This window comes from Dryobates pubescens, chromosome 26, assembly GCF_014839835.1.
Source record: "Dryobates pubescens isolate bDryPub1 chromosome 26, bDryPub1.pri, whole genome shotgun sequence".
NCBI lineage: Eukaryota > Metazoa > Chordata > Aves > Piciformes > Picidae > Dryobates > Dryobates pubescens.
In genome coordinates, this window is record NC_071637.1 from 6,498,202 (window position 1) to 6,524,040 (window position 25,839).

The following is a 25,839-nucleotide window of genomic DNA, read 5'->3' on the forward strand; positions in this document are numbered from 1 at the left end:
GATATAAGGCTAAATCAGGGAGAAATTTGTGCAGTCAAGTCAGAATTGCCCAGCTTACCTTCCTAGAAATCATCATCATCATCGTTAGGTGATGCCAGCAAATACTGGGAAGTGATGGGATGACAGAGACTCTCCTGTGTAGTGCTGTATCTGAATAGGTAAAAGGAAGGCTGTACTCCCAAAGAAAAAAATGTTATGTACCTCCTGTTTCTTTTGATTTTTCACCCTGGTTTGGAATTTAAAATGCCAAACATTGTATCTGTGAAGTTTCTGGTTTTTTGGGGCTTAAGGGTTAGAGTCACCATCACTGGAAGGGTTTAGGAAGAGACTGGATGGGGTGCTTGGTGCCATGGTTTAGTTGATTAGATGGTGTTGGATGATAGGTTGGGCTCAAAGGTCTTTTCCAACCTGTTTTATTCTGTCTTATTCTAATTCTATTCTAAGAGGACACAGTCTCAAGCTGCATCAGGGGAAGTTTAGGCTCAAGGTGAGGAGAAAGTTCTTCACTGAGAGAGTCATTAGCCACTGGAATGGACTGCCCAGGGAGGTGGTGAAGTCACCGTCCCTGGAGGTGCTCAAGAGGGGATTGGACGTGGCACTTGGTGCCATGGTTTAGTCATGAGGGCTGTGGTGAGAGGTTGGACTTGATGATCTTTGAGGTCTCCTCCAACCTTGGTGATTCTGTGATTCTATTCTATTCTAACATGGTGGCACTGTCATATTTAAATCTATGGTCAGTTGTAGTTCTGAAATGATCATGAATGTGAGCTTGCGCATATGCTTAAAAACATGCTAATGGAAAGCTTGTGAAGCTGATTGACAGTTTGCTTTGTGTGAACACTGGAGAGCAAGATCACACCTTTTTGTTGTTAAAAACACACAAATGTTTTACCTTGCAGGGCCAAATGAGATAAACATTGGCATGGGAGGGAATCCCTATGGCCAGCCAGGTCCATCTAACCAACCAGGATCCTGGCCTGACAACATGCTGTCCATGGAGCAAGCATCACGGGGTTCCCAAACCAGGTAGAACCGGGCAAGGCTTTAAGAAAAGTTCACTGTTTGTCAAAAGAATTTAAGACCTGGACAAAAATGAATGTATTCTATGCAGTGAGAGTAGCAGATTGGACTCTATCTATTTCCATTTCCACTGCTGCTGTGACACTGGGTGTCTTATAACCCAGCTCCACAAAAAGCATTGCCAACAAAACCAATCCATTTGTGAAAATTGGCATTAATGTCTCTGTAGCACATGCAGAAGCCAAGAGAGGACAGAATTTGTGTGTTCAAGGACATATGGCAGTTGGTTGGACATATTAGGACCTACATTTGGAATTTGAAGTAAGAATTAAGAACTTGGTCTTGTGGGTAATTACAGTAATTAATCACCTCCAGGTTAACACATTAGACAAAAATGGTGTAAATGCCTTTACAGTCCATAATGGTCAAAATGGTTTTGTATTTATAGGCAATTAGTTAGAAACTCCTTGGATGACCTCTTATGTCCAGCACCAAATATGGAAGGCCAGAATGATGAAAGGGCACTTTTGGATCAGCTGCACACATTGCTGAGTAACACAGATGTCACAAGTTTGGAAGAAATCGACAGAGCATTGGGAATTCCTGACCTTGTGAACCAAGTAAGAGATTTTGGCTGTTTATTTTCCAAACCCCTTCATTGCTCTGTTGAAAAGAAAGTGAAGAGGGCCTCCTTACTTCCCCCTGCCTCCTCATTTTCTTGACTTCATTTTCCTAAATCTGCCTTTGGAAGCATCTGCATTGAGTGGTGATTTCCATGGGAGAAGCTCAGTATTGATTAATTTTCTTGTGCATTATGAAAACATAAAATGGTATCTTCTTACCTAAGCTTATTGGATTATGGCTTGCTACATAGGGGGTTATGTTGGGTATAAATCTTTATGATTCAGTGAACAGAAAATTGTGGTGAGTTTCTTTAGTAAACTATTGTCAGCTGAGCATGGGTTGTGAAATATTTAACTAGCAGTGACGTGTTAGTGAGTAGGACACTTACATCTAACAAGAGGATACAGTCTCAAGCTGCACCAGGGGAAGTTTAGGCTTGAGGTGAGGAGAAAGTTCTTCACTGAGAGTCGTTAGCCATTGGAATGGCTGCCCAGGGAGGTGGTGGAGTCACCATCCCTGGAGGTGTTCAGGAGGGGATTGGACGTGACACTTGGTGCCATGGTCTAGCCATGAGGTCTGTGGTGAGAGGTTGGACTCGATGATCTCTGAGCTCTCTTCCAGCCTTGGTGGTTCTGTGATCTCTGCCAATTCACCTTGAATTTGCATGGCCAGCAAATAGGTTATGAAGTCTCTAAATATTTTGGAACTTGCTAAGTGCTACAAAATCCTACTGTCACTTGTGGAAAGAGCAGTTTAAAAGTGCAGAAGGGTTGAGCAATGATACTGCTCTGCCTGTGCAAGCAGTGTGGAGCAAACCCAAGGGTTTGGTTTTCTTTTTTTCAAAATATTAATAACATTTCTATTTCATTTTTCGGAAGGCAAAACTAAGTGTTATCTGTCCATGCTATGCTCTGCCCAAGGAACTACTGCTTGTTGTATGCTGCTTTAGCTTTATTGTATCTTGAGTAATCCCTGCAACAAGGAATACACTGCTAGTGAAAACTCTTTCATGTCTGTTCAAGGGACAAGGTTTGGAGCCCAAGCAAGATTCATTTCAAGGTCAGGAATCTTCAGTCATGATTGACCAGAAGGCTTCTTTATACGGTCAGCCCTATCAAGGGCAAGGGGCAGCAATGCCAGGTGGTTTTAGTAATATCCAGGGACAACAGCCATCCTTTAATTCAGTGATGAATCAGATGAGCCAACAGAACAATTTTCCACTTCAAAGTATGCATCCGAGAGCAAACATGATGAGACCTCGCACCAATACACCAAAGCAGCTCCGCATGCAGCTCCAGCAGCGGCTCCAGGGGCAGCAGGTAAGCCTGGGCTCCTGCCTCCACACTCTGTGTGTTTGGGAGCGGGATGAGGTGCAGGCTGAACTGTGCTGCCTTACGAATGTGAAAGCTGACACTGCAGCAGGTGATTGAAAGGATGGATCTTGGACATTGACAGTACTCTTCACACCGAGTGCCTAATGGCTGTAGGAGTGAAAGAACCTTTAAGACAAGTGTGTTTGCTTCATCAGCCTCCTTAGCTACAGATTAGATTGCTTCCTGCAGCACACAACATTATTGCTACTTAAACCATTACTCTTGTAGCTCTGGATGATCTCTTGATCCATTTAAGGACTGAGTATTTTTTTTCTGAGTCTCACTGACACCATTAAATGGGCAGCTACATTTCTCTTGTAAATTAATGGTTACTTCTTTCCCCCTCCCCCCCTCCCCCCCCCCTCCACTATTTTAGCTAATCATTTTAGCTTATTGAAATCCAGGTTTGTTTGCCATTTATTGATTTGATGCCACTCTGGGTATTTTTCTTACAGGTGTGAGAGTGTAGATACAGCAACAGATTTTACTGCTGCATTGAAAGCACTGCTTTGAGAATTGCTGCATGATTTCAGTAGTGAATCCCCCACCCTGTGAAAATACAGTCCTGATATAAAATCCAATGTACAAATCAAACTCACAGAGAAGCAAGATGGTGCTGTGTGGCATAAAGGGCAATATCTAATCCTTAGGGAACTGTATATCTGTATTTGGGCAGTGACTGGCTGGAAAGCAGCCCTGAGGAGAGAGACTTGGGGGTGCTGGTGGACGAGAAGCTCAACATGAGCTCTCAGTGTGCACTTGCAGCCCGGAAAGCCAATCAGATCCTGGGCTGTATCAAGAGCAGTGTGGCCAGCAGGTCAAGGGAGGTGATCTCCCCCTCTACTCAGCTCTGGTGAGACCCCACCTGGAGTACTGCATCCAGTTCTGGAGCCTCTATTACAAGAGGGATATGGAGGTGCTGGAACATGTCCAGAGAAAGGCCCCAAGGATGATCAGAGGGCTGCAGCACCTCTCCTATGAGGACAGAGTGAAAGAGTTGGGGCTGTTCAGTCTGGAGAAGAGAAGGCTCTGAGGTGACCTAATTGTAACCTTCCAGTATCTGAAGGGGGCCTACAAGAAGGCTGGGGAGGGACTTCTCAGGATATCAGGTAGTGATAGGACTAGGGGGAATGGAAAGAAGCTGGAGGTGGGAAGATTCAGGCTGGACGTGAGGAGGAAGTTCTTCACCATGAGAGTGGTGAAGCCCTGGAATGGGTTGTCCAGGGAGGTGGTTGGGGCCCCATCCCTGGAGGTGTTTAAGCCCAGGCTGGATGAGGCTCTGGCCAGCCTGATCTAGTGTGGAGTGTCCCTGCCCATGGCAGGGGGGGGTTGGAAGTAGATGATCCTTGTGGTCCCTTCCAACCCTGACTGATACTATGATACTATGTATGGCTTTGGGGGTTTCTGATAGAGAGGGAGGGAGGGATGAAGACAGAATATGATAATTTTCAGTAAAGCCAATGGTTGTTTCCTTCTGCCCAAAAAACATTATTTGGAACAAACAGGTTACTTTCAAGTGCTAATTTCAAGGGAGGAAGGAAGTAAAGCCAGTTAGTGCTGCTAAGTTTTTGGAGGCTTTGCCTTTCTGTATGTTTGAGCTGCTTCATCCTGGATAGTTTGGTACTTCAGGCACTATGTCAAACAAGGCAAAAATTAACCACTGCACTTTATGGATTCAAGAGGTCCATAAAGAACAACTGTTTTTTGGATGGATTGCCAGTTCTGGTATTTTCAAGCTAATAGTGCTAACATGGTTGTTGTTTTTTACCCCAAGTTCATGAATCAGACTCGTCAGTCGCTTGAAATGAAAATGGAAAACCCAGTCAGTGGCAATACCTCAGTGATGAGACCAGTTATGCAGCCACAGGTGGGCTCACAGGTAAGTATTTTAAAATACACTTACAAATACAATTTGTTCAGTGGGTCATAGTGTGCTAATAGCCTTTTCCATGTAGGCTATGCTAGCCAATCAACTCCTTCATTTATTTAGCACTAATGAGAACTTAAGGAAACCCTTTGACATTGGGATGGTTTTTTTTCGGTCCTGACTGTGTGTTTTCATAACTTTCTGTTCTGGTGATGGATATCTTGGATCTTACAGTTAGATTGTAGGTGGTTTTAACTGACCATGATTTCATTTGTGAAAGTGTTCTCTAATATCATTTTTCTTTTCTTTGGGGGATAGCAGCAAGGTTTTCTTAATGCTCAAATGGTGGCTCAGCGTAACAGGGAGCTAATAAGTCATCATTTTAGACAACAGAGGATGGCAATGATGATGCAGCAGCAACAGCAACCTCAGGCCTTCAGTCCACCACCAAATGTGACTGCCTCAGGAAGCATGGATAGTGCTTTGACTGGCCCTCCAATGGCTCAAGTTCCTCCACAGCAGTTCCCCTATCCACCTAATTACGGTACTGGTACTAACATGGTTTTGGTTTTCTGTCTGGTTTTCTTCATTTATTATTCATCCAAACCACCTCAATTCCTGTCATTCTGAAAACATGGAAAAATACTGCTACAAAAAAAGGATGTTGGGTTTTTTTTCCTTCTTATCATTGTAAAAAGATAAACTGAAAGTACCAGGTTATGATAACTGAAGTATTTTGTCTGTCCTTTGCTTCTTAAGGAATGAGCCAACAACCTGATCCTGCTTTTAGCAGGGTGGCAAGCCCTCCCAACCCAATGATGTCATCAAGGATTGGACCCTCCCAGAATCCTATGATGCAGCATCCTCAGACAGCAACGATGTACCAGTCCCCTGAGATGAAGGGCTGGCCCTCAGGAAGCATGGCCAGGAGCAGGTAAACATCTCAATTGTAACCCATGGCTCAAAAAACATCCTTCAGTTTTTTGAAAGTGGAAACTATTTCAAATAGCTGGCAATAGGAGAAGGATTAGAGGGAGGAAAAAAGGCTGTATCTCTAGTGTCTGCACTGTCCTTGACCTTTCCTGGTTTAGGAAACAGACTGATGAATGTAGCTTATGCTTAGCTCGCTTTACTCACGTTGGACCTCTGTAGCTGGAAGCAACAGTCAGACTTCGACTAGTGGACAAATAACTTGGAGACAAATACAGAAGTTCAGGATAGTATTGCATTGGCCAGGGCAGCCCTAACAGAAGCCTCCCAAAAGGCTAGAGGAGGAAATACACACACATGTGCCTCTGTGTTTCAAAAAATGCAAAATGCCTTTTGAAAGGGAAATTTCTGTTTCTGTGTTGAACAGGTATTAGGTACAAAAAAGTACAGATAAAAACAGTTTTAGCTTTCACCTGTTGACAGCTGGTCCACAGAAAGCAATGTGTGAACTTAGAAGGTAATTTTATTTGCCCTTTTGTGCTTCAGTTCTTTCCCCCAGCAACAGTTCAGCCATCAAGGTAACCCTGCAGCGTACAGCATGATGCACATGAATGGCAGCAGTGGCCACATTGGACAGATGAGTATCAACACCATGCCCATGTCAGGGATGCCTATGGCTCCAGACCAGGTAAGCTGTACACAGAAAAGATCTGTTGACTCCTTTCCCATGAAATACAATCTGCTTTGAGCCATTCCTCTGGCACAATCCTCCTCTTAGCTATCCAGTTTGTATTTACATCTGTTGACCTACCATTTGTATATCCCAAGAGATTGGTTTTGATGATGTTTCAATCAAGTCCAAGCTGTGTGTTGTGATTAGCTGTTGACTTTGAAGTATCATAGGTAGGATCAAGGCTTAAACTCCACAAAGGATGCTTAATACTTCTGAGCCTGGAGAAACCCCAGAGAGCAAAACACAGAGATTGTGAAAAGCATCTTCAGCAGTTGTAAGAGATTATATGTAATAGCCCTCAGGAGTGAGACTAAGGATCCTGGTAAAACAGTGTCCTTCTGGCAGCTGCTGCTTTTACCCTGGCACTGCCTTAGAATAGTTTGTGTATGCATGGCAAGAAACTACAGAAAATTAAGGCCTCTTACTTAAGAGACAAAAGAGCCAGTAAGAGGCACTGCACAGAAGGTTGAAACACTTAAATATGCTTCTGCTGTAATCTTTCTACAAAATAGCAAGGGATGAGTAATGCAACATTGAGATAAGCTGAATTTATTCAAGTAGGAAGTGCCTCATGAAATTGCATACAGCAACTAAGGAAGCAGCCAAAATAATCTCAGGACTTCAGGGAGACAAGTAAGGTATTGGAGGTCTTTGATAGAACAAATAGCTTGTATAGAGAGGAAAAAATGAAGGTGAAATGCCAGATTTTCCAGAGCCATGTGTCATACAGTGAAGATTCCCAAGTGCCACGGTCAGGAAATCTGGGACAGCATTTCTTTTCTACAACTCTCTCTTGATTCTGTGATTGACAGCAGAGCAGTAAAAGGCCACCCTTCTGCCTGGCATTTGACTGTCAGGACTTTCCTGTTCAGAATGCAGTACACTGACCAGTGTGGCCAGCAAAGGGGTCTGTTTTCTCTGATGATTCCTCCTTTTCTTTAACAGAAGTACTGCTGACACCTCGAGCCACCTCTGCAGGCAGGAGTGCGCTGTGCTAACCATGCACTAGTACTCAAGGAAAGCTGCGCATTCCTCACGGCACCTAGTCCTGGCCTTATGATGGAAACAAGGGATCTGTCCTGTTCATCACCATGATGTCCTAAGTTGCTTGATTCAGAGGGGAAAAGAAAGCCCCAAAGCCCACAACAACCCAAACCCCAACGAAACCACAGTGCAGTAGGAGCAGTCTCTGTATTACTGTATATTGTGTTGTACAAAACAAGTCATCAATATTTTTGGCAGTCTGCCTCTAAGAGATCTGAACTTGGCAATGGCAGTGTGACGTGTGATGGGCAGACTCCTCTCCCCTTATCTATTTCCTGTGGTTATCCAAAGCCCTTTCACTACAGGCAGACAGAAGTGCCTGGCTAAGTCATGGTGGTAAGAATTCCTGATTTCTCTAGTAACAATATCTGACAGAGAATGTAGTTCCTAGCCTTGACTCTTTTTATATGAATTCCTGAATATAAATGCTGCTTTTAATCTCATACCCCCAAGAGTCAGGATTTTCCACGCAAAGTAGTAGTGCAAATGGAATTGGCACATACTAGTCCACAATCCTGCCCATTGAAGCAAAGGGGTGAAAGGAGAGGATGATACATTTAAATTATTTAAACACAATTGTGACTAATATTTACATGTTGATGTGCAGCTGAGTGCACTTTATAAAAGACTATATAATGGATTAATGCAATATCTTTGGTAAGGACTTCATATGAAGGTAGGGTGTGCTCACGTGTTTTTCTTCTCAAACAATCTCTTAGGAGTGATTTGCAAAGACTGCATCCTGTAATGTTTTCTGCCTATGGAAATTAGAGCAATAATCTTTCATCTTTTGGAAAAGCCCTTCAGAAAAACTCAAGGCAAGGCACTGCAGTCTGAATCAGAACTTTGCAGTCTTCTTGTGAATACCTTCTGTAAATACAATCTTTAAGATAATGTATTATACCTATGACTTTTGTAGGTCACTAACTCATTTTTGCAGAGTTTGTGAAGCTGAATATTTAACAAATTTGATTTCTGTAAACTCAAGAGTAGTTGAGGTCCAAATAGAAGTATTTTCTTTTCCTTTGGTTGGTTGGTTTTTGTTTAATGAATGACTTGGAAGCTGGGTGACTTTGGCCCACGTCTTCGTCGTCTTCGGTCTTCAACACTTCATTTATTTTTACATCTGTAACATACAGCTTTTTATAAGAGACCAGTTGTGAAATGCTTTCCTCTCCACCTGTGAGCACTTTGTTACATTTCTTTTCACATGAGGCAATTGGACAGAAAAGGCTCTGTGTTGTAAGATGTTAGGACTTGTCACCATGGTCATGTCTTTCTGCAATATGTTGCCTTTATAAGTTGGTGAATCTGGATTGTGTCCTTTTTTTTCTTTTGGGTCAATTTTAATGAACTCTGAGTGTTCTTCAAAGAAGTTTGTCTGTTGCAAAATATTTGTTGTTACATGGCATCCAGAGGTTGTGTTTTTGTTTTTTTTTAAGGATATTAAGCCACACTTTAACCAAATGTCTGCACCTCATTGGATTGTTCTAATAGTAATGAATGTATTTTCTAAGCAGGTTACTCTCACATCAGTATTTAAGTCTTGTTACAAACTTATTCCTATTATTTGCTGATAGGATTTTGGTTCCTTGAAATTAAGATCCCTCCTGCAGTTCCTCCAGTTTCAGGCAGTTACACCGAGTCAAACCTCTACACTTCCATAAGGGATGACCCAGAAATGTTTAAGATGTGTGGTGCTTTTCCTCTCTTGTTCACTGTGTAATGAAAAACTGACTTCTCCCAAGTGAGTAAACAAAAAAATCATCTGTGTTCTTGATTGCTGCTTCTTGGTGCTGTAAGCAAGAGGTGGTTTTATTGTTCAGAACATTCAGTGATCTTCCATTTTGATAGAACTAATTGTAACTAGAACTGTTCTCAGAAAGTTCATCCCTAGCATATGGCCAGTTGTGTTCCAAAGGGAAGGTAGATTCAGTTGATCTACATTATGCAACCCTGCTTTAGCACTGAGTGTCTAGCTTAGGTGGCAGTCTTTGTCTGAAACCTTCAGTCCAATGTGTGTGTCTTTTTAATGCAAAGCTTTTAAAAGCCCAAGGAACTTTTTTTATTCCTTAGACCATACCTGTTTGAGTACTGCCTACTGAAGTAGGCAGGCACCAATCTCTTGCTTTTTAAAACAAACCTGAGTAGAACAATCTTTGTATCTTGTAGTTGTTCATTATATTGATGGAAACTACAAACATAGATGACTTTCATTAGGTGAGCTCTTAGACTGTATCTTGCTTTAGACATCCTGCCCTTTTGTTTCAAAAAGAGTGATTCTATTTATACATCTCTGTAAAACTGGTACCTGAGTGCTGTTACAAAAGATCATCAGCTTCTTCTCTGTGTTTAGAATGCTATCCAGTATCTACTTTTTGTTTGCTGAATCCAAAGATTTTTAGTTCAGACTGAAGGGGGCAGTGGGGCATTTTTTACAATGGCATTTTTCTTGGCAGCACTGATCCTTAAATATCACACCTAGTCTGTAAACCTCACCTACTGCAGTGAACAACACTGACCTTGAAATCAGGTGGAAAAAATCCTTGAAATTTAGCCTGTCTCTCTCTCTCCACCAATTCTACTTTGGTCCTACAGCAGCATGTTTTCCTGAACGGTTTGGAAAGACAGCCTGTGTAACACACTTCAGCAGTAAGAGAACAAATGAGCTGCTACAGCCACCTCTGATCACTGCTGCATAACCAGCATCGTTTTGCTGTCTCTGTTCTCTCTTTTGATCACAGAAACCACATTTTGTTTGATACAATTCCTATTTTGCTCAATCACCTCTAGGAAATCTCGGCCTAAAATAGTGCTTTTAAAAGTTTTAAGTTTAGAAAACCAGGACCACTTGTGTTTTTTTTCCCCCAGTCACAAAACAAAAACTGTTGGAATGTTGTACCAATTAGCACACACTTCTTTTATTTTAGACTTTCTGTGCAGGCTACCAGATGACAGAAGGATACAGCAAGTATGGAACCGTGTAATTCTGAGAGCAATATTTTAAAGACACTTCTCAGGAGAAGGCATACAGTATTGAGAACTGCATTTAAGTTTAGTTTACATTAAGTATTGCTTGAAATAATATCTGTATCTTTTATTTTGAAAAGAAAAGGAGAAAAAGAAAAATAAACAAAACACACCCAGAAAAATCATGGGGGCTGATTTATATGGAAAAAAACAACAACAACAAAAAGAGTTGGTTGTAAGGTATTACTGCTCTTCTGATTTTTGTGTTTGGATGTTAATAATAATGTAAATAAAGGTTTCTATTTAAAATCAGACCTTGGTGGCACAGTGTGTTGGCTGTCTGATGCTTTAAGGCTGGTAACTGTATCCTGGAAAAGTCAGAAACAAGCTGGAGAGCTAACCTCTAGCAAATGATTGATGTTTTTCCTTGTTGGCCATAGAAGCTAAAGAAGTGACAACTTGGACCTGCCACCTATGGGGACCCATTCAGCAACTAACCTTGCATTCACAGCGAGTGGAATTTGTGGTTTTCTCCTTAAATTGTGGTCTTCAGCAGAGCTGAAAGGAGAGGAGGTGGTAGCCTTCCCCATAACCAGGCAATGACCTACCTTTCAGAGCACACCAACTGCTGCTTGTCACACACAAGTCCCCCAGCGCGGTAGTTTGTGTCGAGGGACACGGTAACTGCTGTAGCTTCTGCCTGGTATGTAACAGCAGCAGTGGGTGACCACGCAGGATGCTGGCAGTCACACCCTCACCTTGTCAAAACCACAGGTGGAACACAAAAAGAAAGGTAAGTGCAAACTGTTAAAAAAAAATCTAACCCCACATTCTTTGTGTGTACTCACTGCGAATGGGCAGGCAGCCAGCACTCTTCTCTGGACACAGCAAAAACGTTTCTGTTGGTGAGTTTAAAATTCAGCCTTTTGGGTTTTTTTTTTAACTTATCTGCAGTGATCCAGGATCTCATCCACCTAGCAGATGTTTCTGATAATCCATGAAATCTGTAACAGGTTATAAACAGCAGCTATGGCTAGGTTCAGACAGATACTATCAGCATACTTCCAGAACTGAAAATACCAACTTCCGAGAAAACTTTGGGCAGTCTCTTGAGCTTGTCTGTGTCACACTTGAGTTAATTTTTCTGTCTAGCACATATAACAGAAGACCCACAGCTGCTTTCTGATTTTTTTCCCCCACTCCTTGGTTTTAAATTCAAGTATTCAAGTGTGACACCAGAGATCTCTGTCCCTCATGAAGTAATTCCAGTTGCATTTCTGAATGTGCAAAACCAGGAAGGGCACCAGAGTAACTTCTGTGACGCATCTGTACACCGGATTTCTACAAGTGCAAGTTAGAGCGAAGGCCACAGGCGTCAAGTCTGTCACATTAACCTTTAAAACAAGTTCTAGACGGACAGGAAAACCAATTCTCATTCCCAGTATCACCACCAGGGCCCCTGCTACACTGTATTGATGAAAATACTCCAACAGGTTCTGCGCGCTGTGCTGCCAGAGGGAAACGATGGCTTTTCCCTTCAAAGCCTTTCACCAGTAACTGTCATTCAGCACATCTCCTCCTTTGGAGACCAGAACGAGATTATTCTTTATTGGCTACAAGTATTGGAACTTTTCTTGGAGCTGCCTTTTTAGAAAATCAAAGTTAACACTCCTAAGCAAAAATGCTGCTCTCTGAAAGGAACTGTTTTGGTTTGGAACATACAATAGAATAGTATCACATTAAAAAAAAAAAACAAACCCCAACCCCCAAACTTCATACAAATCTGGTTTCATTAAAAGTTCAGATGTACATTTACTGAAAGCTTTCAGTACTTTTAAAAGTGGCTAAATTCTGAAAGGGACTATGTGACATGAAGTAGCATTTGGAGAGAGGGGGCGTGGGCGTTCCACTCTTTTATTAACAAAATTCTTCACAACCTGAAGGAATTGGTTTTCAAACGGTATGTTGAGCAATATTTACACAACCCCTCCAAAAACCTTGCTGTCCTGCTAGTCAAGATTCTCTCTCCTTTTCCTAGAGGTGGCAAGAGGATGGAGAAGTAGATGTGGAACTGAAAAGTATCCTCAGAGGACGTTTGAGAAGTAGCGTGGTGTTGAGGGTGTTCAAAGCTGCTCACTTCAGTTCCTGAATCTCTTTAGAAGTTCTTTTCCACCATTACCTTTACCCAGTTTGAGGGGAAAGCATCCACGTTTAAGTCTTGCTTCAGAGCTGTACTTGGCTTTATAAAGTTTTCTCTCAGGACATCTGAAGATCCAGCTGAACTGAAAAATACTTTAAGTTCACTCCTGCTGTCTCTGTGTACTCTTTGCCCCCTGGGATGGCAATCCTCTTTGGGATGTGGCTGCATCTCCTTTTCTGTCAGCTCCTGGACAGTGTTTGTTAGTGGTGTCTTCTCAAAGTACAATGCCTTGTGAAGCAGGTGAGGTATAATCCAAAGCAGAAAGCAGGTAAAATAGTGGATTTCAGGGACCTGTATTTCTGACAGCACTTCCCAGCATCTATGTAACTCACTCACCAGTGCAAACACTCTATCATCTATTTCAGCCTCAACGTTTGTCCGCTCCTCCAGGCTAATGTTAGAATTTGTTCTGAAGTCGTACAGGATTCCATTGAGTCTGAACATGGATTCAAGTTCTGGCCAGTTTGTATCCTCATGGAGGTGCAGAGGCTGGGGGTGGTTAGCCCTCCCAGCCTTCCCACAGCTGTCCTCTTTAACAGAAAACAAACAGGAGTCAGTGTGTAACATTCCGGTAGAAGGAGTTAGAAATATTTTCAGTGGTGCCATGCATGGAAAAAACAACTGAAACACTGTGATCCACGTACAAAACCCATGCTGGGTACATCACAGAGCCAGTCCAGCTATGCCTGAAGCTTCAGCAAGTGCAAGACTTCTCTCTCATTAGTTCTAGCTTCACTTTTGTTCCAAAGCCAGTCAAATACTACCCTGAAATGAGCAAATCCTCTTGGCCCAGCTGACAGTGCTGGACTCTGCCTGCTAAGGCACTTGTATGTATTTTCTCCCTGCACAATTTTAAGGACACCCTATGATTTTTACTGAGTTGAAGTCTCAACCCTCTGTTTAAGGGGTGGTGCAGAGACAGTAACTGCCATAGCAAAGGAAACCAGTTTTCCTGTCTTTAAACTCCTTCTCTCACCTTTGTGCTCTGGCAGTCTGAGAACTGAGTGGCTCTGCTGTTTAAAAGGGGAGTTTAGGATAATGTCAGAACAAAACATGCAGATCTGTCCTGTAGTCTGCTTTCTGTTCTAGCTTTTTTTGCTCACCACATAGGAGGCTGTGTTTGGATAAAGGGAAAACAAATACATGACACTCCCTGCTCTGAGGGATTACACTCGGTTTTGGTCGTTCTGGCTGGTGAGAGAGAAGTCAGTAGCTGCTACACATTTAAATTTAGACAAACCCAACATAATGGTCTCTCAACTTTTACTGTCAGTTAAGCAGAACTGGTTTGGTCCCCTGAGCATCCAGCTTTGCTCAAGTTTAAAATTGCCTTGACCATAATGCTCCTGATTACCAGAAAACATCTACCATGAGGTTTTGTACAGCAGTGCCTGTCTATGATGATGGCAGTATCTCATTGCTTGCTTAATTTAGAGGACTTCCCCTTTAAAGATTCCATGCGAGCAGGTGATGATGTCAAAGGTGCTGCATGCAAAAGAAGAAGTGAAGGAAAGAAAGGAAAAGCTTAATGCTGTGTGAACTGCTCTTGACTCACAGTGACTTGGCAGATGATGGTCTCTTCACATCTGGCCACTTTCGACGCTGAAACTGCCTAATTTTCAAGCAGCAAAAGGAGAAAAAAGTTAACCATCACCAAGAAAACCACCAACACTGCAGTCTGAAAGGTGAGGAAGAGGAGTTTAGTCTGAATTTGGAGGAAAAATTAGCACATGCTATTACAGAAATGGCTCAGAGGAACAGGAGTGGGAAGGTCTTGCAAATGGCAGTTCAGGCAGCCTCTGCCCCTGTGCTTCCCCCTTCCACACCAACTCCTTTAGCAGGAGGCTGGTAATTAAGGCTAATTGAATCATTTCTTAAAACTATACCTGTACTGCTCGTAGCTTCCATCTTTAAGTCCTAGATGAGGAAAAATGAACAAGGTTACTAACAGTTGCTTGTAACAGAGTGAGGAGGCACGATTTCAAACACCATCAAAGACTATGAGCAGATGAAAACGTGGTGATCCTGCTTTGGCAGGGGGGTTGGACTCGGAGATCTCTGGAGGTTCCTTCCAACCCCTAACATTCTGTGATTCTGTGTTACTTCCTGGAGCTGCTATTTTCACATTCACTCCCTTATTCAGGGTAAATAAGGTTGTAAATTGGGATAGACAAGTTTGAAACTTTTCTGTAAGTGTCACAGAGTCACCAAGGTTGGAAGGGACCTCAAAGATCATCGAGTCCAACCTGTCACCACAGACCTCATGACTAGACCATGGCACCAAGTGCCACATCCAATCTCCTCTTGAACACCTCCAGGGATGGTGACTCCACCACCTCCCTCCCTGGGCAGCACATTCCAGTGGCTAATGACACTCTCAGTGAAGAGCTTTCTCCTCACCTCAAGCCTGAACTTCCCCTGGTGCAGCTTGAGACTGGATCCTCTTGTTGAGGTGCTGGTTGCCTGGGAGAAGAGACCAACCCCCTCCTGGCTACAACAACGTGTCCTTGCAGTATGTTTAAACTCCCAAACCTGCTGATTTCAAAACACACAGCTCTGTGCTGCATGTACTAAAATGAGACCTGAAATACTGCTCTGGGCTGTGCTGGGCTCAGGTAGATAGCAGCATTTTTGAGGTGGGGGGTCTTCAAGCTCTACAGGCTATACATTTTTAAAACCAGCATCTCTTATATCCACTTAAAGGTTTTAAGGGGTAAACAATGGGATTTAAACCAGAGAAACACAAGCAGCTGTACCCTCTGGGTTGTTATAATCATTAATCATAAAAAAATTAATTGATAGCAATATAAAGAACAGATCCAAGGAGTAGACCCCAGAGGAAATTTAAGTGATAGGAAAGGATCAAACTAACTTAGAGCAAGAATGAAGACGACCTCTCTTTGGCATTTAAAGCCGTGGTTACAAGAGCACATCTTTGATAGCTTAATGCAACCCTTCTTACATGTGCCCTTATTTCACAACTACCTTGCACTAATATGGGCAGGGGAAACCTGATCAGCTTAAGCACTAATGTTGTTTAGTCTCCATCCTTGGAGGTTTCCAAGTCCTGGCTGGATAAAGCCTTAAGTAACCTAGTCTGGCTGTACAGTGAGCAGAAGTTTGGGCCTGATGGAACTCCAGCTGTCCTTTCCAACTCTGATTGCCCTGTGAGCTTGGTAGTGCATTTTTTTCCCCCCCTCTCTCTCCAGTTTTGTTCCTTCATCTCCTTCCCTGCATCTCAGCAATTTAAGCATCTCCCTCTAAGCATCATTCTTCATCTTAAGAACATTACAAATGGAACACACAGAGAAATGTGAGCATGCAGCCATTCACCTCAGCAGGACATCCCTAGTATACACAAACACTACACTGCCTTTGTCTGATAAAAATTTCACAGTGTTCCCCATTTCCCTTGGGGAGTGAGTGTACCAGAAGAGGCACTTACCCAGATCCATGTTCCTAGTTCTGGGATTGCATTGTTTGTGGCCTTTGCAACTTCTTAGTTCCATGAGCTGGACGTGGAGCTGATTGAGAATGTCTCTGTCCAGTGTATTCACTGCATTAATCAGCTGCAATAGACAGAGGGTCCTGTTAGCAACAATGGGGATTGCAGCTTGGTAGCTTTCCTATATGGAATACATCTGATTTATTTGGAACAGGAAAGAAGCCAACTCATACTACATGAGATGACTTAGTTCTTGACTACATCCTGCACCAGTATTGTGCTATTTGAGTTTGTCATCAATAAGGAACAAGAATGTATTTCCAGAGCTGGTCTGTGGTCAGGTACCTGATATGGATCCGTATTGAGATCAAAATACTCCAGAAACCCCGTAGCAAATTCACAGAACAGGAAGTTGTGGGTCTCGTTGATTGTCCTCAGACACCAGTATGTGTTGTTGTTGGCACTGGTACAGGCACAGAAAGGGCCCACTGCAAATTAAAGAGAAATAAACTACAAGCTGCTGCCTTTAGCACTGTTTAGTTTTGTTCAGAGACAGCTCCTCTGTCTGTCTCTCTCTCACTCCTGAGCTCTAAAGCAGAACATGCCTTCCAGCATCAGCTTGTTCAACACACAGCCCACAAGACATGGCTGATTTAAACAACATCTTGGCTAGTTGCTTTTCCTGTCATCTTTGCTGGGAAACACTGCAGATGGAGAGATACCACCTGTAATTGTACCAAACAGTGTCTGCAGGCTTTTATTTGCAGTTGGTTTTAACTCCCTTGCCTGTTGAGCAAGGATAAAGCCAGAACCCAAACAGAGAGTTTAGTAGAAGGAAGACTGAGTGGCTTTGGCTCCATTTCCCAGTTTAGCCTGCCTCTAACTCAGTGTAAAGTCTCCTTACACGTCCAGAGGGGAGCTGTTTGCCAGTGCTGGTTGTCGTGGGTGAAGCAGGTCAGGCCGGGCATGCTGCACGTGTCGTTGTTTTTGATTCTCTTCAGCAGCTTGCGCAGTTTCTTCTTCCGTCTCTGCTCCCGGAGCAGCCACAGCCTGTCCTTCTCCTGTAAGGCTTTCCTGCACACATGAAACATTAGGGTCATGCAGACTCTGCTATACTTCAACATCCCTCAAAAAAATAAAGCAACTAATAAAAGAAGCTGCTTTGAGGGTTAAAAACCCAAACAACTGGTATTTTTTAATTACATGGTTTCTCTTGCAAACGGCTCTGGATGGAACGCTGCAGTTCAATGACACTAAAAGAAAGCAGCCAAAGGGGGTTTAGAGGCTTGCCTGAAGTCTGCAATGTGACATTTGCCAAAGCAGAGACCGTATCTCTCAATTTACAAGCACTTCAACACAGGCTTGGTTCCTTGTTCAGGTGTCTGTGCGTATTAAATACTTCTGCTTTTGCTTCGATTGCAACGAGTGTGCTTGGACCAAACACGAAGGTTTCTGCATTTCCCCTTTCAAAGGAAGAGGCCTCCACTTACTTGAAAGGATGAAGACTTGATCCCTTGTGCCTCAGCTTGCTTTTGTGCTTGGAGTGGTAACTGGAAAACAAAACCAGCGTTGTTGATGAACACCGGAAAGACAATTGCTCCTGTTCTTACCACACTCTCCTACTGGGTTTGAAGCTCATTTAATCCAGTGTCACTTCTCCCTTCAATGTGTTCATTCAGGGTGTGTGGTGAATACAAAGCAGCCTTGCTAGGCTGGGTCAGGCGCTTGCCAGCCTTGGGCTCGCCTTCCTTAGCTGATGTGTGCACAGCGACATCTGCTGCTCTAAGGCTGGATTGCGACCTGTAGCCACATTGCTTACAGCTACAGCTTTCCATTTTAGCTGTCATTGGTTCTTGTTTCTCTGCACGGGGCAGATAAAAAAAAAAAATCAGTAGATTTATAATGCAACTACAGCATTTCTCCAGCTGAATATTTGTTAACTTGTTCAGATGACAGGAGATAAGCTCATATCACCTTCCTGCTCTTTGCCTTTTGAAACAACATACCAGTTGTGTTTTGTAGGGTTGGGTTTTTTTCCTTCATGCTTCTTAGCTGGAAGTTCCAGGAAAACTTTAACAAGCTGCATGGAACTGTCCCAGCAGTAACAGTGCCTGATGTATCCTGAGGTAGGGAGGGTTGGAGGCAGACCTACACATTCTAGCTGGCAGCTTTACCGTTTTGGCTCCATCTCCAGGAACTCCTACAAAACCTTGCAGAAATGTCTGTGTAACTTACAGTTTAAACCCCAGCCTCAGTCAATGGCAGCACTGGCTGGCTCAGTTACCACCCACACAAATCAGCACCGATGAAGGGTGACAAACGTTCTTTTCTAAACAGAACACCACAATTCAGGCAGTCGTCAGACTAGAATTCCCTTCAAATCTCTTAAATGCTTGATGCTACTGAAAGCTTTAATGAATTCAACACTTACACCAAGTTCACAAAACAAGATCACTAAAGACTATCTGCAGTCAGTGTCTGTTCAAGGTTGAAGAAAAACATTTCATTAACTAATCCTAAAAGCTAAATCCTAACTCAGTGCAACTCTGCAAACACTTTTACCTAACTCAGATGATTAACTTCATTGATTTCAGTGAGACTATTCACCTTAATCATGCTATCACAAATAAAGTGCTTCCTACAGTGAGCTTAAAAAATTGTAACACTCTTCACATTTGCTATCAGACATTCCCTATCAAATGCACACAGTAAAGCTGGCATGATTAAAATAAACTCAGTTACGGTCAGTTTTGAAAGCAGTCGATTACAGAATCGTAGAATCAACAAGGTTGGAAGAGACCTCAAAGATCATCAAGTCCAACCTGTCACCCAACACCTCATGACTACTAAACCATGGCACCAAGTGCCATGTCCAATCCTCTCTTGAACACCTCCACCACCTCCCTGGGCAGCCCATTCCAATGGCTAACAACTCTTTCTGTGAAGAACTTTCTCCTCACCTCGAGCCTAAACTTCCCCGAGCACAGCTTGAGTCTATATAAGACAGTAAGACAATATAAACTTTTTGGGGTATTTGCCATTTAGGATGCTCCTGATTTCTTTTTAACCACTTTGCCATGGGTTCCATGTATGGCTTGGCACAACCCAAGAAATTGCTGTTGCCTGTGTTTCAGTGATCTGCTGCAGAATCCACATGGTCCACAAAGACTATGGACCTCATGTCTGAACTAGGGCATGTTGCACCTCCAGGGATTTAAGTGTTGTGTTCAAAGCCTCATTCTATTACAGCATGAGACAGAGAAGTGTCATCCTTCCCCTCGCTGAGGCTGCTTTAGCACAGCTGGCTCGTTCTGAGCACACTGAAGTACAGCTTTTTGTGTGCCATACTTGTACTGCTGTTGTCACTCTGGCTGCAGTGCTCCCGGTGACATCTGGCTCAGAGATTGCTCTGTGATCACTATGATCAGGAGCAGCTGCTTCTCTTTTCACTCTGAACATCTTTCTCAGGGGCAAATGGTATTTGGGTTAACATTTGCTTTTGAAAGCTTTTCTGCTACCTTTGTTTGCAGAGCAAGTGCTTGCTTGCTCCTCAGGTTTTGGGTGTGCTTGAACATTCTTTCCCTGCAAGCTTTGGGCTGATCCTACAGGCATTTTGCATATATTTGGCTATGCATGAACCACCTATGCAGAGACCTTAATGCATAATCACTATTTTAGTGCCTGTTGCCCTTAATTCACAAACCAGCTATATCAGGGACAAAAAAAATGTGGTGCAGTAAGTCAGCAGTGGTTACCAAAATACAGATACTGTGCACCAGCTATTAAATCCCTGCTTCTCCCACCTGGCAGAGCTGCTAAATATTGCTGTGAGTATATCCCAGGAATACATCCAACCTTGAAAGAACTGAATGAGAAGGAAGTCTCATCTCCCCACCCCACTATTCCACGTACTTCACACAATACTCTTTCTAAAGAGACCTGTGTCTCACTGCACCCAGCTGACAGTTTGCCCTGGTGGAAAGGCAAGCTTTCAGAAAAGAGCCTGCAGCTTAAAACATTTATCTCTGGTATCTAAAAGCTGCATCTTGGGCACAACAGCCTAACTCATGGGTTTCTAAGACATGTTACATGCCCTGGTTACATCATCCCTACTTGACACAGGCAATTAAACTCCTGCTTGGCAGAAGGTTGGCTGTGTACTGCTGCAGCAGTCCAACATCCCCCAAAAGTGTTCTGCAGGAGCATAGGAAGCAGACAAACACTTAACAAAACAGAGTCTGATCTCTCTTGTGAAGACACAACCCAGATTCAGTTGCACACCTGAAGTACTCCCCAGGTCTCAGCTGGAAAGTAACACCTGGAGAAGTACATAAGAAATACCTTATCTTGTTACAGTCACACTCTTCAGGGCGCTTCTTCTTCAGATGACCTCTCACCTCCCTCAGGTTCTTTATTTTATTTTGCAAAGTTTCAATCTAAAAAAGTAAAGATACAGGTTAAAAAACCACAGCATGATACAGCCTTATCTGATCTCTTCAAACCCATTCTGAGGTTCTTCTTCACCACCCTCCATGACTCCCACCACTAACCAGCATTTTCAGATGATCTGCATTTCCAAAAGGGAACTACATCAGAAGGAAACCTTCCTGGATCAGTTTGCCTGCGCTGAGTGCTGAATGTGAAAGCAGAGGGAGGGTCTGGGAGGGCGAACAACCACAGGTAGACAACCGCTCCTGGTTTCATTGTGGTTTTTCCTCCTGTGCTCTACTGCACATTTGCAAGGGGAGAGAGGTTTCTCAAAGGAAAATGAAAGCCCTAAATCTGAGCTTGTTATGAAACTGAGAAAGGGATGTGCAGGGAGTGCTCTGAAGTTCCCTCTTCAGAGCTTCTGAAAAAGAAAAGCAGCATGGCTCCATCATTCCAGACATCAGTCTTTAGCAACATCTGGCCTCACAGGGTATGGATTTGCAGCTAGCTCATTGTGCCACCCACATGGTTTACCTCCCGATTTTAATTCATCTACTGAAACACCTGCTTTCATTTCAGCATAGCTCACAGTCTGGCCCATTACCACTCAGGTGGGTGTTGTGGGCTTCTGCCTCTGTTCTTTACATAGCAGAAAACCCAAAGTAATGCAGTGCAAACAACGAAGTCACTGCAAAACTGCTGCTAGGTATCAGTGGCCAGAAGCCTAGCAGAAGCACATGGCTGCTGAAGCACAGACAGGACGGTGCTCATGAAAAGTGCACAAGGAATCCAGCCCTGAGACTCTACATTAGGAGCACAACAGGACAGAGTTGCATTCCTAATTGTCTTCAGAAAATGTAGGCTGTATGAAGAGGATGGTGATGGTGAAATTGCCTAACAGAGCTAATAAGTTTTGCAGTGTCTATCTGCCCTGCTGCATGCCAATCCATACCAGGAAAGAGGGCCAACAAGTTCTTACATAGGACTCTGCTGTCAGTTCATGTAATTTGGTAAGAGATTACAGGAGTTATGTCAAGTTTAAGTTTTATAGGCAAGTTTCATAGGATAAATAATCTCCAGATTGTTTCTATGCACAAACCTAAAGAAAACTAATTCTATTTCAAAATGCAAGGGTTAAACAAGCAAACAAAATAGCTAATCCTATAGGCACAGAAACTAATCAAGTTCACTTTTCCTTGGGCTTCTGTTTTGACAGTTGAAGGCCAGAGCTAATAAGATGCAAAAAAGATCCAAAGGAAATCTTCCCCAGGATGGGGACATTTCAGTCTCTCATTTATCTCACAAGGCTTATGACACTTCTCAGCTGTCCCTTCAGCTGCAGCTCTCCCCTCCACACAGCACCTTGTGACCACAAGCTTGTAATAACTTCATTATCTCTGCAATATGTTTTCTGAAATCAACCAGCAAGTTTGAAAGGCTCCAGGGAAGGACAAACACATTCAGCATGATCCTATCAGCCCACAGAAAACCATGCTAAAGAAACTGTGCACAACTGACGACGTCACTGACCTCGTGGTCAATATGGAGCTTATGGTCCTTCCAAGCCTGCAGTGACCTGTACAGGTCTGTGTCACACTGAACGGTGTCATTCTCCAGGATGTAGCACCTTGGCATGGGAAAGCATACAATGGTTGTTGTAGTGGCTACACACACACAGAGCAAAGCAAACAGCTCCAGGAGAGATGAGAAGCCAGATTGGAAGTGACATGTAGAATTAACCCGCCCCCCAATGTTCATTCAAGAGAAGACGCCAGGAAAGAAGTTTGGGGTTGAGTTGCCATGGCAATGTTTCAGAAGGAGGAAAATTCAGGAGGAATATTCCTATCAAGCAGAACCTGTAGTCTGCTTAATTTCTATATGTAAATCATGCTGCACAGAGTTCTTGCCTATTCATTAGGCTGTCTACATAAATAATCTCTACTAACTAGCAAGCACTGAAAGCATTACTCAGAAGCAATTTCCCAATGCGTAATTAGGTGATAGAGGGACAGGGACAAGGATAAAGCACTTCTTTATAAGATGGATTACCACTTTATCCAAATAAGGGGGGGGGGGGACCCCAAACCAACCAAGCAAATTTTGCTGTTCTCTACAAAAGGGATAACTTTTTGAAGGCTCTCCCTGACTTCAAAGGCAAGACACCCTCTCACAGTTCTGTGTGCTTATGTTTCACTAACCTCTAATGCAGTCCAGGTTTTAAAATGCTTTCAAAAGGAAACAAAAGTACCCCTGCTAAAACAGGTTCACCTAGATCAGGTTGCACAGGAACATGTCCAGGCAGCTTTTGAAAGTCTCCAGAGGAGGAGACTCCACCTCCTCTTTGGGCAGCCTGCTCCAGTGCTCCAACACCCTCACAGCAAAGAAGTTTCTCCTTAATTTCAAGTGTCTTGATTTGTACCCACTGCCCCTTGTCCCACTGTTGTCTTTTCTGCAAGGGTTACTGGGGACTCCTCATGAATTATGTAGAGCCTTCCTGACAGTTCCTTGCATGGGTTTGGGATTGACCCAGCAAGGCATCAAAATCAACGTAACTTGTTTCAGAAGAAAAGCACAAATAGTAATTTCTGGGTCCAAAACATTAATGAAAGGCGGGGAAAGAGGGCACAAATCTCTGATGCCAGCCTAGCTATGCTGCTTCTAACTGTAAACAGAAGTCAGATGGAACCCATGGGTTTCAGCAGCAGCTAACTGGCTCAATCCTTGTTTACATGAGCTAGTGATTAAACAATTTAATGCACGTAATCAATAACGATAGGAGGACTTCCTGACAATTCACAAACAGAAATGGTGACTAAACTAATTAAGTACAGTTGAAGATACATCATCAGCCCCCAAGCTTGCACACTGAGGGACAGACTATTAGCTATTGGAGTGCCCAGACCATTTCCCAACCCCTTTCATTATGTTCCATTTCCCAGTGCTCCTGGTCCATCCAACCTCATTCACAATATAGATTTTTTCCTCTCCTAGGACTGGCTACACAAAGCTCTGAGATGCTGCTTCCTCCCTTAGGACTGATTTGGTATACAAAGCAACTTATGACAGGAAACTAGGTCACACTCCAGTCACAGCCTCTGGTCATCAGCCAGGCCAGGTGACCCAATGCACACTGAGGTTTCCATGGTTCAGCCCTTCCTGGTCTCACACAGGTGTACACACAGCTGCTGCAAACACTTTTGCTTGTCCTCACTGCAAACATGCACTGACCATGATTCCTGTCTCTGAAGTGCAGAAGACACAGAAGCACTACTGGAGTTCTTCAGTAGCTTTGTGCCCTCCTGTACATGACAAAACTAAATCAAACCCAAAAGCTGTTGCACAGATGAGAATAAGAACCTTGGTGAAGCCAGGCTGGGTATCCTGTAGGGACACAAGAAGCTTCTCACAAGTGATCACATTTCTGTAAAGCAGCCACTTAAGCAGAAGCAGCTTTCAGAAACACCCCCTGGGCACTCACCTGTGAGTCACTTTTATTAGGTTAGGGGCTGCGTACTCCGCGATGCCGCCGGTGCCACTGTATTCCCCAAGGTCTTTATCTTCCTCCTCACGAAGCAGAGCCCTCTGCATCTTGTGCCGCTTGGTGATGTTTCTTGGTAGGACAGGTTGGTAGCCATCCTCTAACCCCAAGTTATAAATGGCTCCATCCAGCTCCACTGACACCGAACGGATCGAGCGATTCCGGACGTAGCTTGGTTTGTACTCTGCACCGAAAAGGAAGTGAGGGGAAAGAATGTGTAACAGTTTGGTTCTCCTCCTTGGGAGGGGAAAAATGCAGCCCACACTGTGACATTTGGAATTAACTGGATGACAAATGGTGTTTGCTGCAGCTGTCCTCAGAGCTGCAGCTTCATTACCTTTTGCACAGATAGATGGATACCCTGGGGCCCGAGGCAGGGCAGATCTAATGCAAGTGCACGAGGGTGGCAGAGAGGGGAAGGAAAATGTATTTGTCCAGCACCGCTTTGAGAGCAAACAGCTCAAAGAGACTCTGCTCTTCCTCCAAGAGTCGCTAGATGGCAGTAAGACCTTAAAAACTGACCGTGACAGATCACAACGGCAGTATCACCCTAAGAGAGAACTTCTCCATTGTTTTATGCTATCCACCACACAACGCTCCACTGCTGGCATCCCTGCAACACTTCCCTGAAGTTGAACCCGGGTATTCCCGGTGCTCACACTGAGCCTTTTCTCAGTTCTGTGCTCATCTCAATGTAAGACACTTGATTTTTTTTCAGGAGGGATTAACGTAGCTGAATCTTGCACCCAGATCTAATTCTTCCCTTTGCAATGGGTTTCCCGATGGGCAGAGCAGTGACTGAGCTTCTATCACACGGCACCGCCGTCCGGTGCTCTGCACTCCCTCAGACTTCACTTCTGCATTTGCAGCCCAAAGGCCAAATGGAACCTTTGCTATGAATTGCCACTACACAGTATGAGACACTGTCATCTTTTCACCATTACTGGTTCCCACAGTACTCTATCCTGGCCCAAATCCCCAGAGCTCCTCTTCTGTTTGACCTGGAATGGCACAAATGTATCCTAGATATGAAGTCTAAATCCCTATCTCAACTTCCCTACTTTGTGATGGGGTCCATCTCTGGCTATATTTCCAGCTCACTGGCAACAACTGCTAAGAATCACTCATCACACTAAGCACAATCATCTCCTTCCTTGAGAAAAAAAGCACACCCCAAGTACCAGGGCCTCTCCTCTCTGCCCTGCCCAGTGCCCAAGTCTTTGCTCTGTATATGGAGCTTGGAGTCATTAATGGAAACAATCAAGACTCTTCTGGCCACCTCTGCTTTACTCAGAGCTGAAACACACAGCACATCTCTCAGGCCCTCCTTCTGCTATATGGTAAAGGGAAAACTTAACCAATGTGCCAAGGAGAAGCCTGCAATCCAAGCTCCAGAGAAAAGCCAACTTTCTCTCTGGGATGATCTCCCCAGTGAAACAAGCAAGGGGAAAAAAGGAACAGGAGCCAGAACAGCCAAAACTGACGAAAGAAATCTCTCTGTCAACATGGTTTGGCATTAGCACAGAGTGACTTGTTTCAAGAAGCCTCACGTTAATGCCAACTGGATCGCGAGGTCTCAGAAGCCATTTTGCAGACTGTAGGAGGAGAAATAAACATCTCCTCCCACCTGAAACTGGTCCAAGTGCTATATTCTTGGCCTGCCACAC

General features: G+C 43.6%; 2 protein-coding genes across 2 annotated transcripts in view; one reads left to right on the plus strand and one right to left on the minus strand.

Moving 5' to 3' along the window:
• NCOA3 (nuclear receptor coactivator 3) overlaps nucleotides 1-9,003 on the plus strand; it is an 86,180-nt gene extending 77,177 nt beyond the window's left edge. Inside the window, exons 18-25 of the mRNA XM_054173419.1 lie at nucleotides 900-1,026; nucleotides 1,469-1,640; nucleotides 2,667-2,963; nucleotides 4,792-4,896; nucleotides 5,206-5,428; nucleotides 5,644-5,818; nucleotides 6,361-6,502; nucleotides 7,493-9,003. Of these exons, the coding sequence (XP_054029394.1) occupies nucleotides 900-1,026; nucleotides 1,469-1,640; nucleotides 2,667-2,963; nucleotides 4,792-4,896; nucleotides 5,206-5,428; nucleotides 5,644-5,818; nucleotides 6,361-6,502; nucleotides 7,493-7,504 (1,253 nt within the window). The 3' untranslated portion in view covers nucleotides 7,505-9,003. The remainder of the gene's footprint in view (nucleotides 1-899; nucleotides 1,027-1,468; nucleotides 1,641-2,666; nucleotides 2,964-4,791; nucleotides 4,897-5,205; nucleotides 5,429-5,643; nucleotides 5,819-6,360; nucleotides 6,503-7,492) is intronic.
• Nucleotides 9,004-12,315: 3,312 nt separating this feature from the next.
• SULF2 (sulfatase 2) overlaps nucleotides 12,316-25,839 on the minus strand; it is a 153,462-nt gene continuing 139,938 nt past the window's right edge. The window contains exons 15-24 of the mRNA XM_054173421.1: nucleotides 24,113-24,356; nucleotides 22,165-22,261; nucleotides 20,548-20,642; nucleotides 17,697-17,756; nucleotides 17,111-17,280; nucleotides 16,552-16,694; nucleotides 16,207-16,330; nucleotides 14,648-14,678; nucleotides 14,317-14,373; nucleotides 12,316-13,291 (exon numbers count right to left, since the gene is read on the minus strand). Coding sequence (XP_054029396.1) covers nucleotides 13,261-13,291; nucleotides 14,317-14,373; nucleotides 14,648-14,678; nucleotides 16,207-16,330; nucleotides 16,552-16,694; nucleotides 17,111-17,280; nucleotides 17,697-17,756; nucleotides 20,548-20,642; nucleotides 22,165-22,261; nucleotides 24,113-24,356 — 1,052 coding nt within the window. The 3' untranslated portion in view covers nucleotides 12,316-13,260. The remainder of the gene's footprint in view (nucleotides 13,292-14,316; nucleotides 14,374-14,647; nucleotides 14,679-16,206; nucleotides 16,331-16,551; nucleotides 16,695-17,110; nucleotides 17,281-17,696; nucleotides 17,757-20,547; nucleotides 20,643-22,164; nucleotides 22,262-24,112; nucleotides 24,357-25,839) is intronic.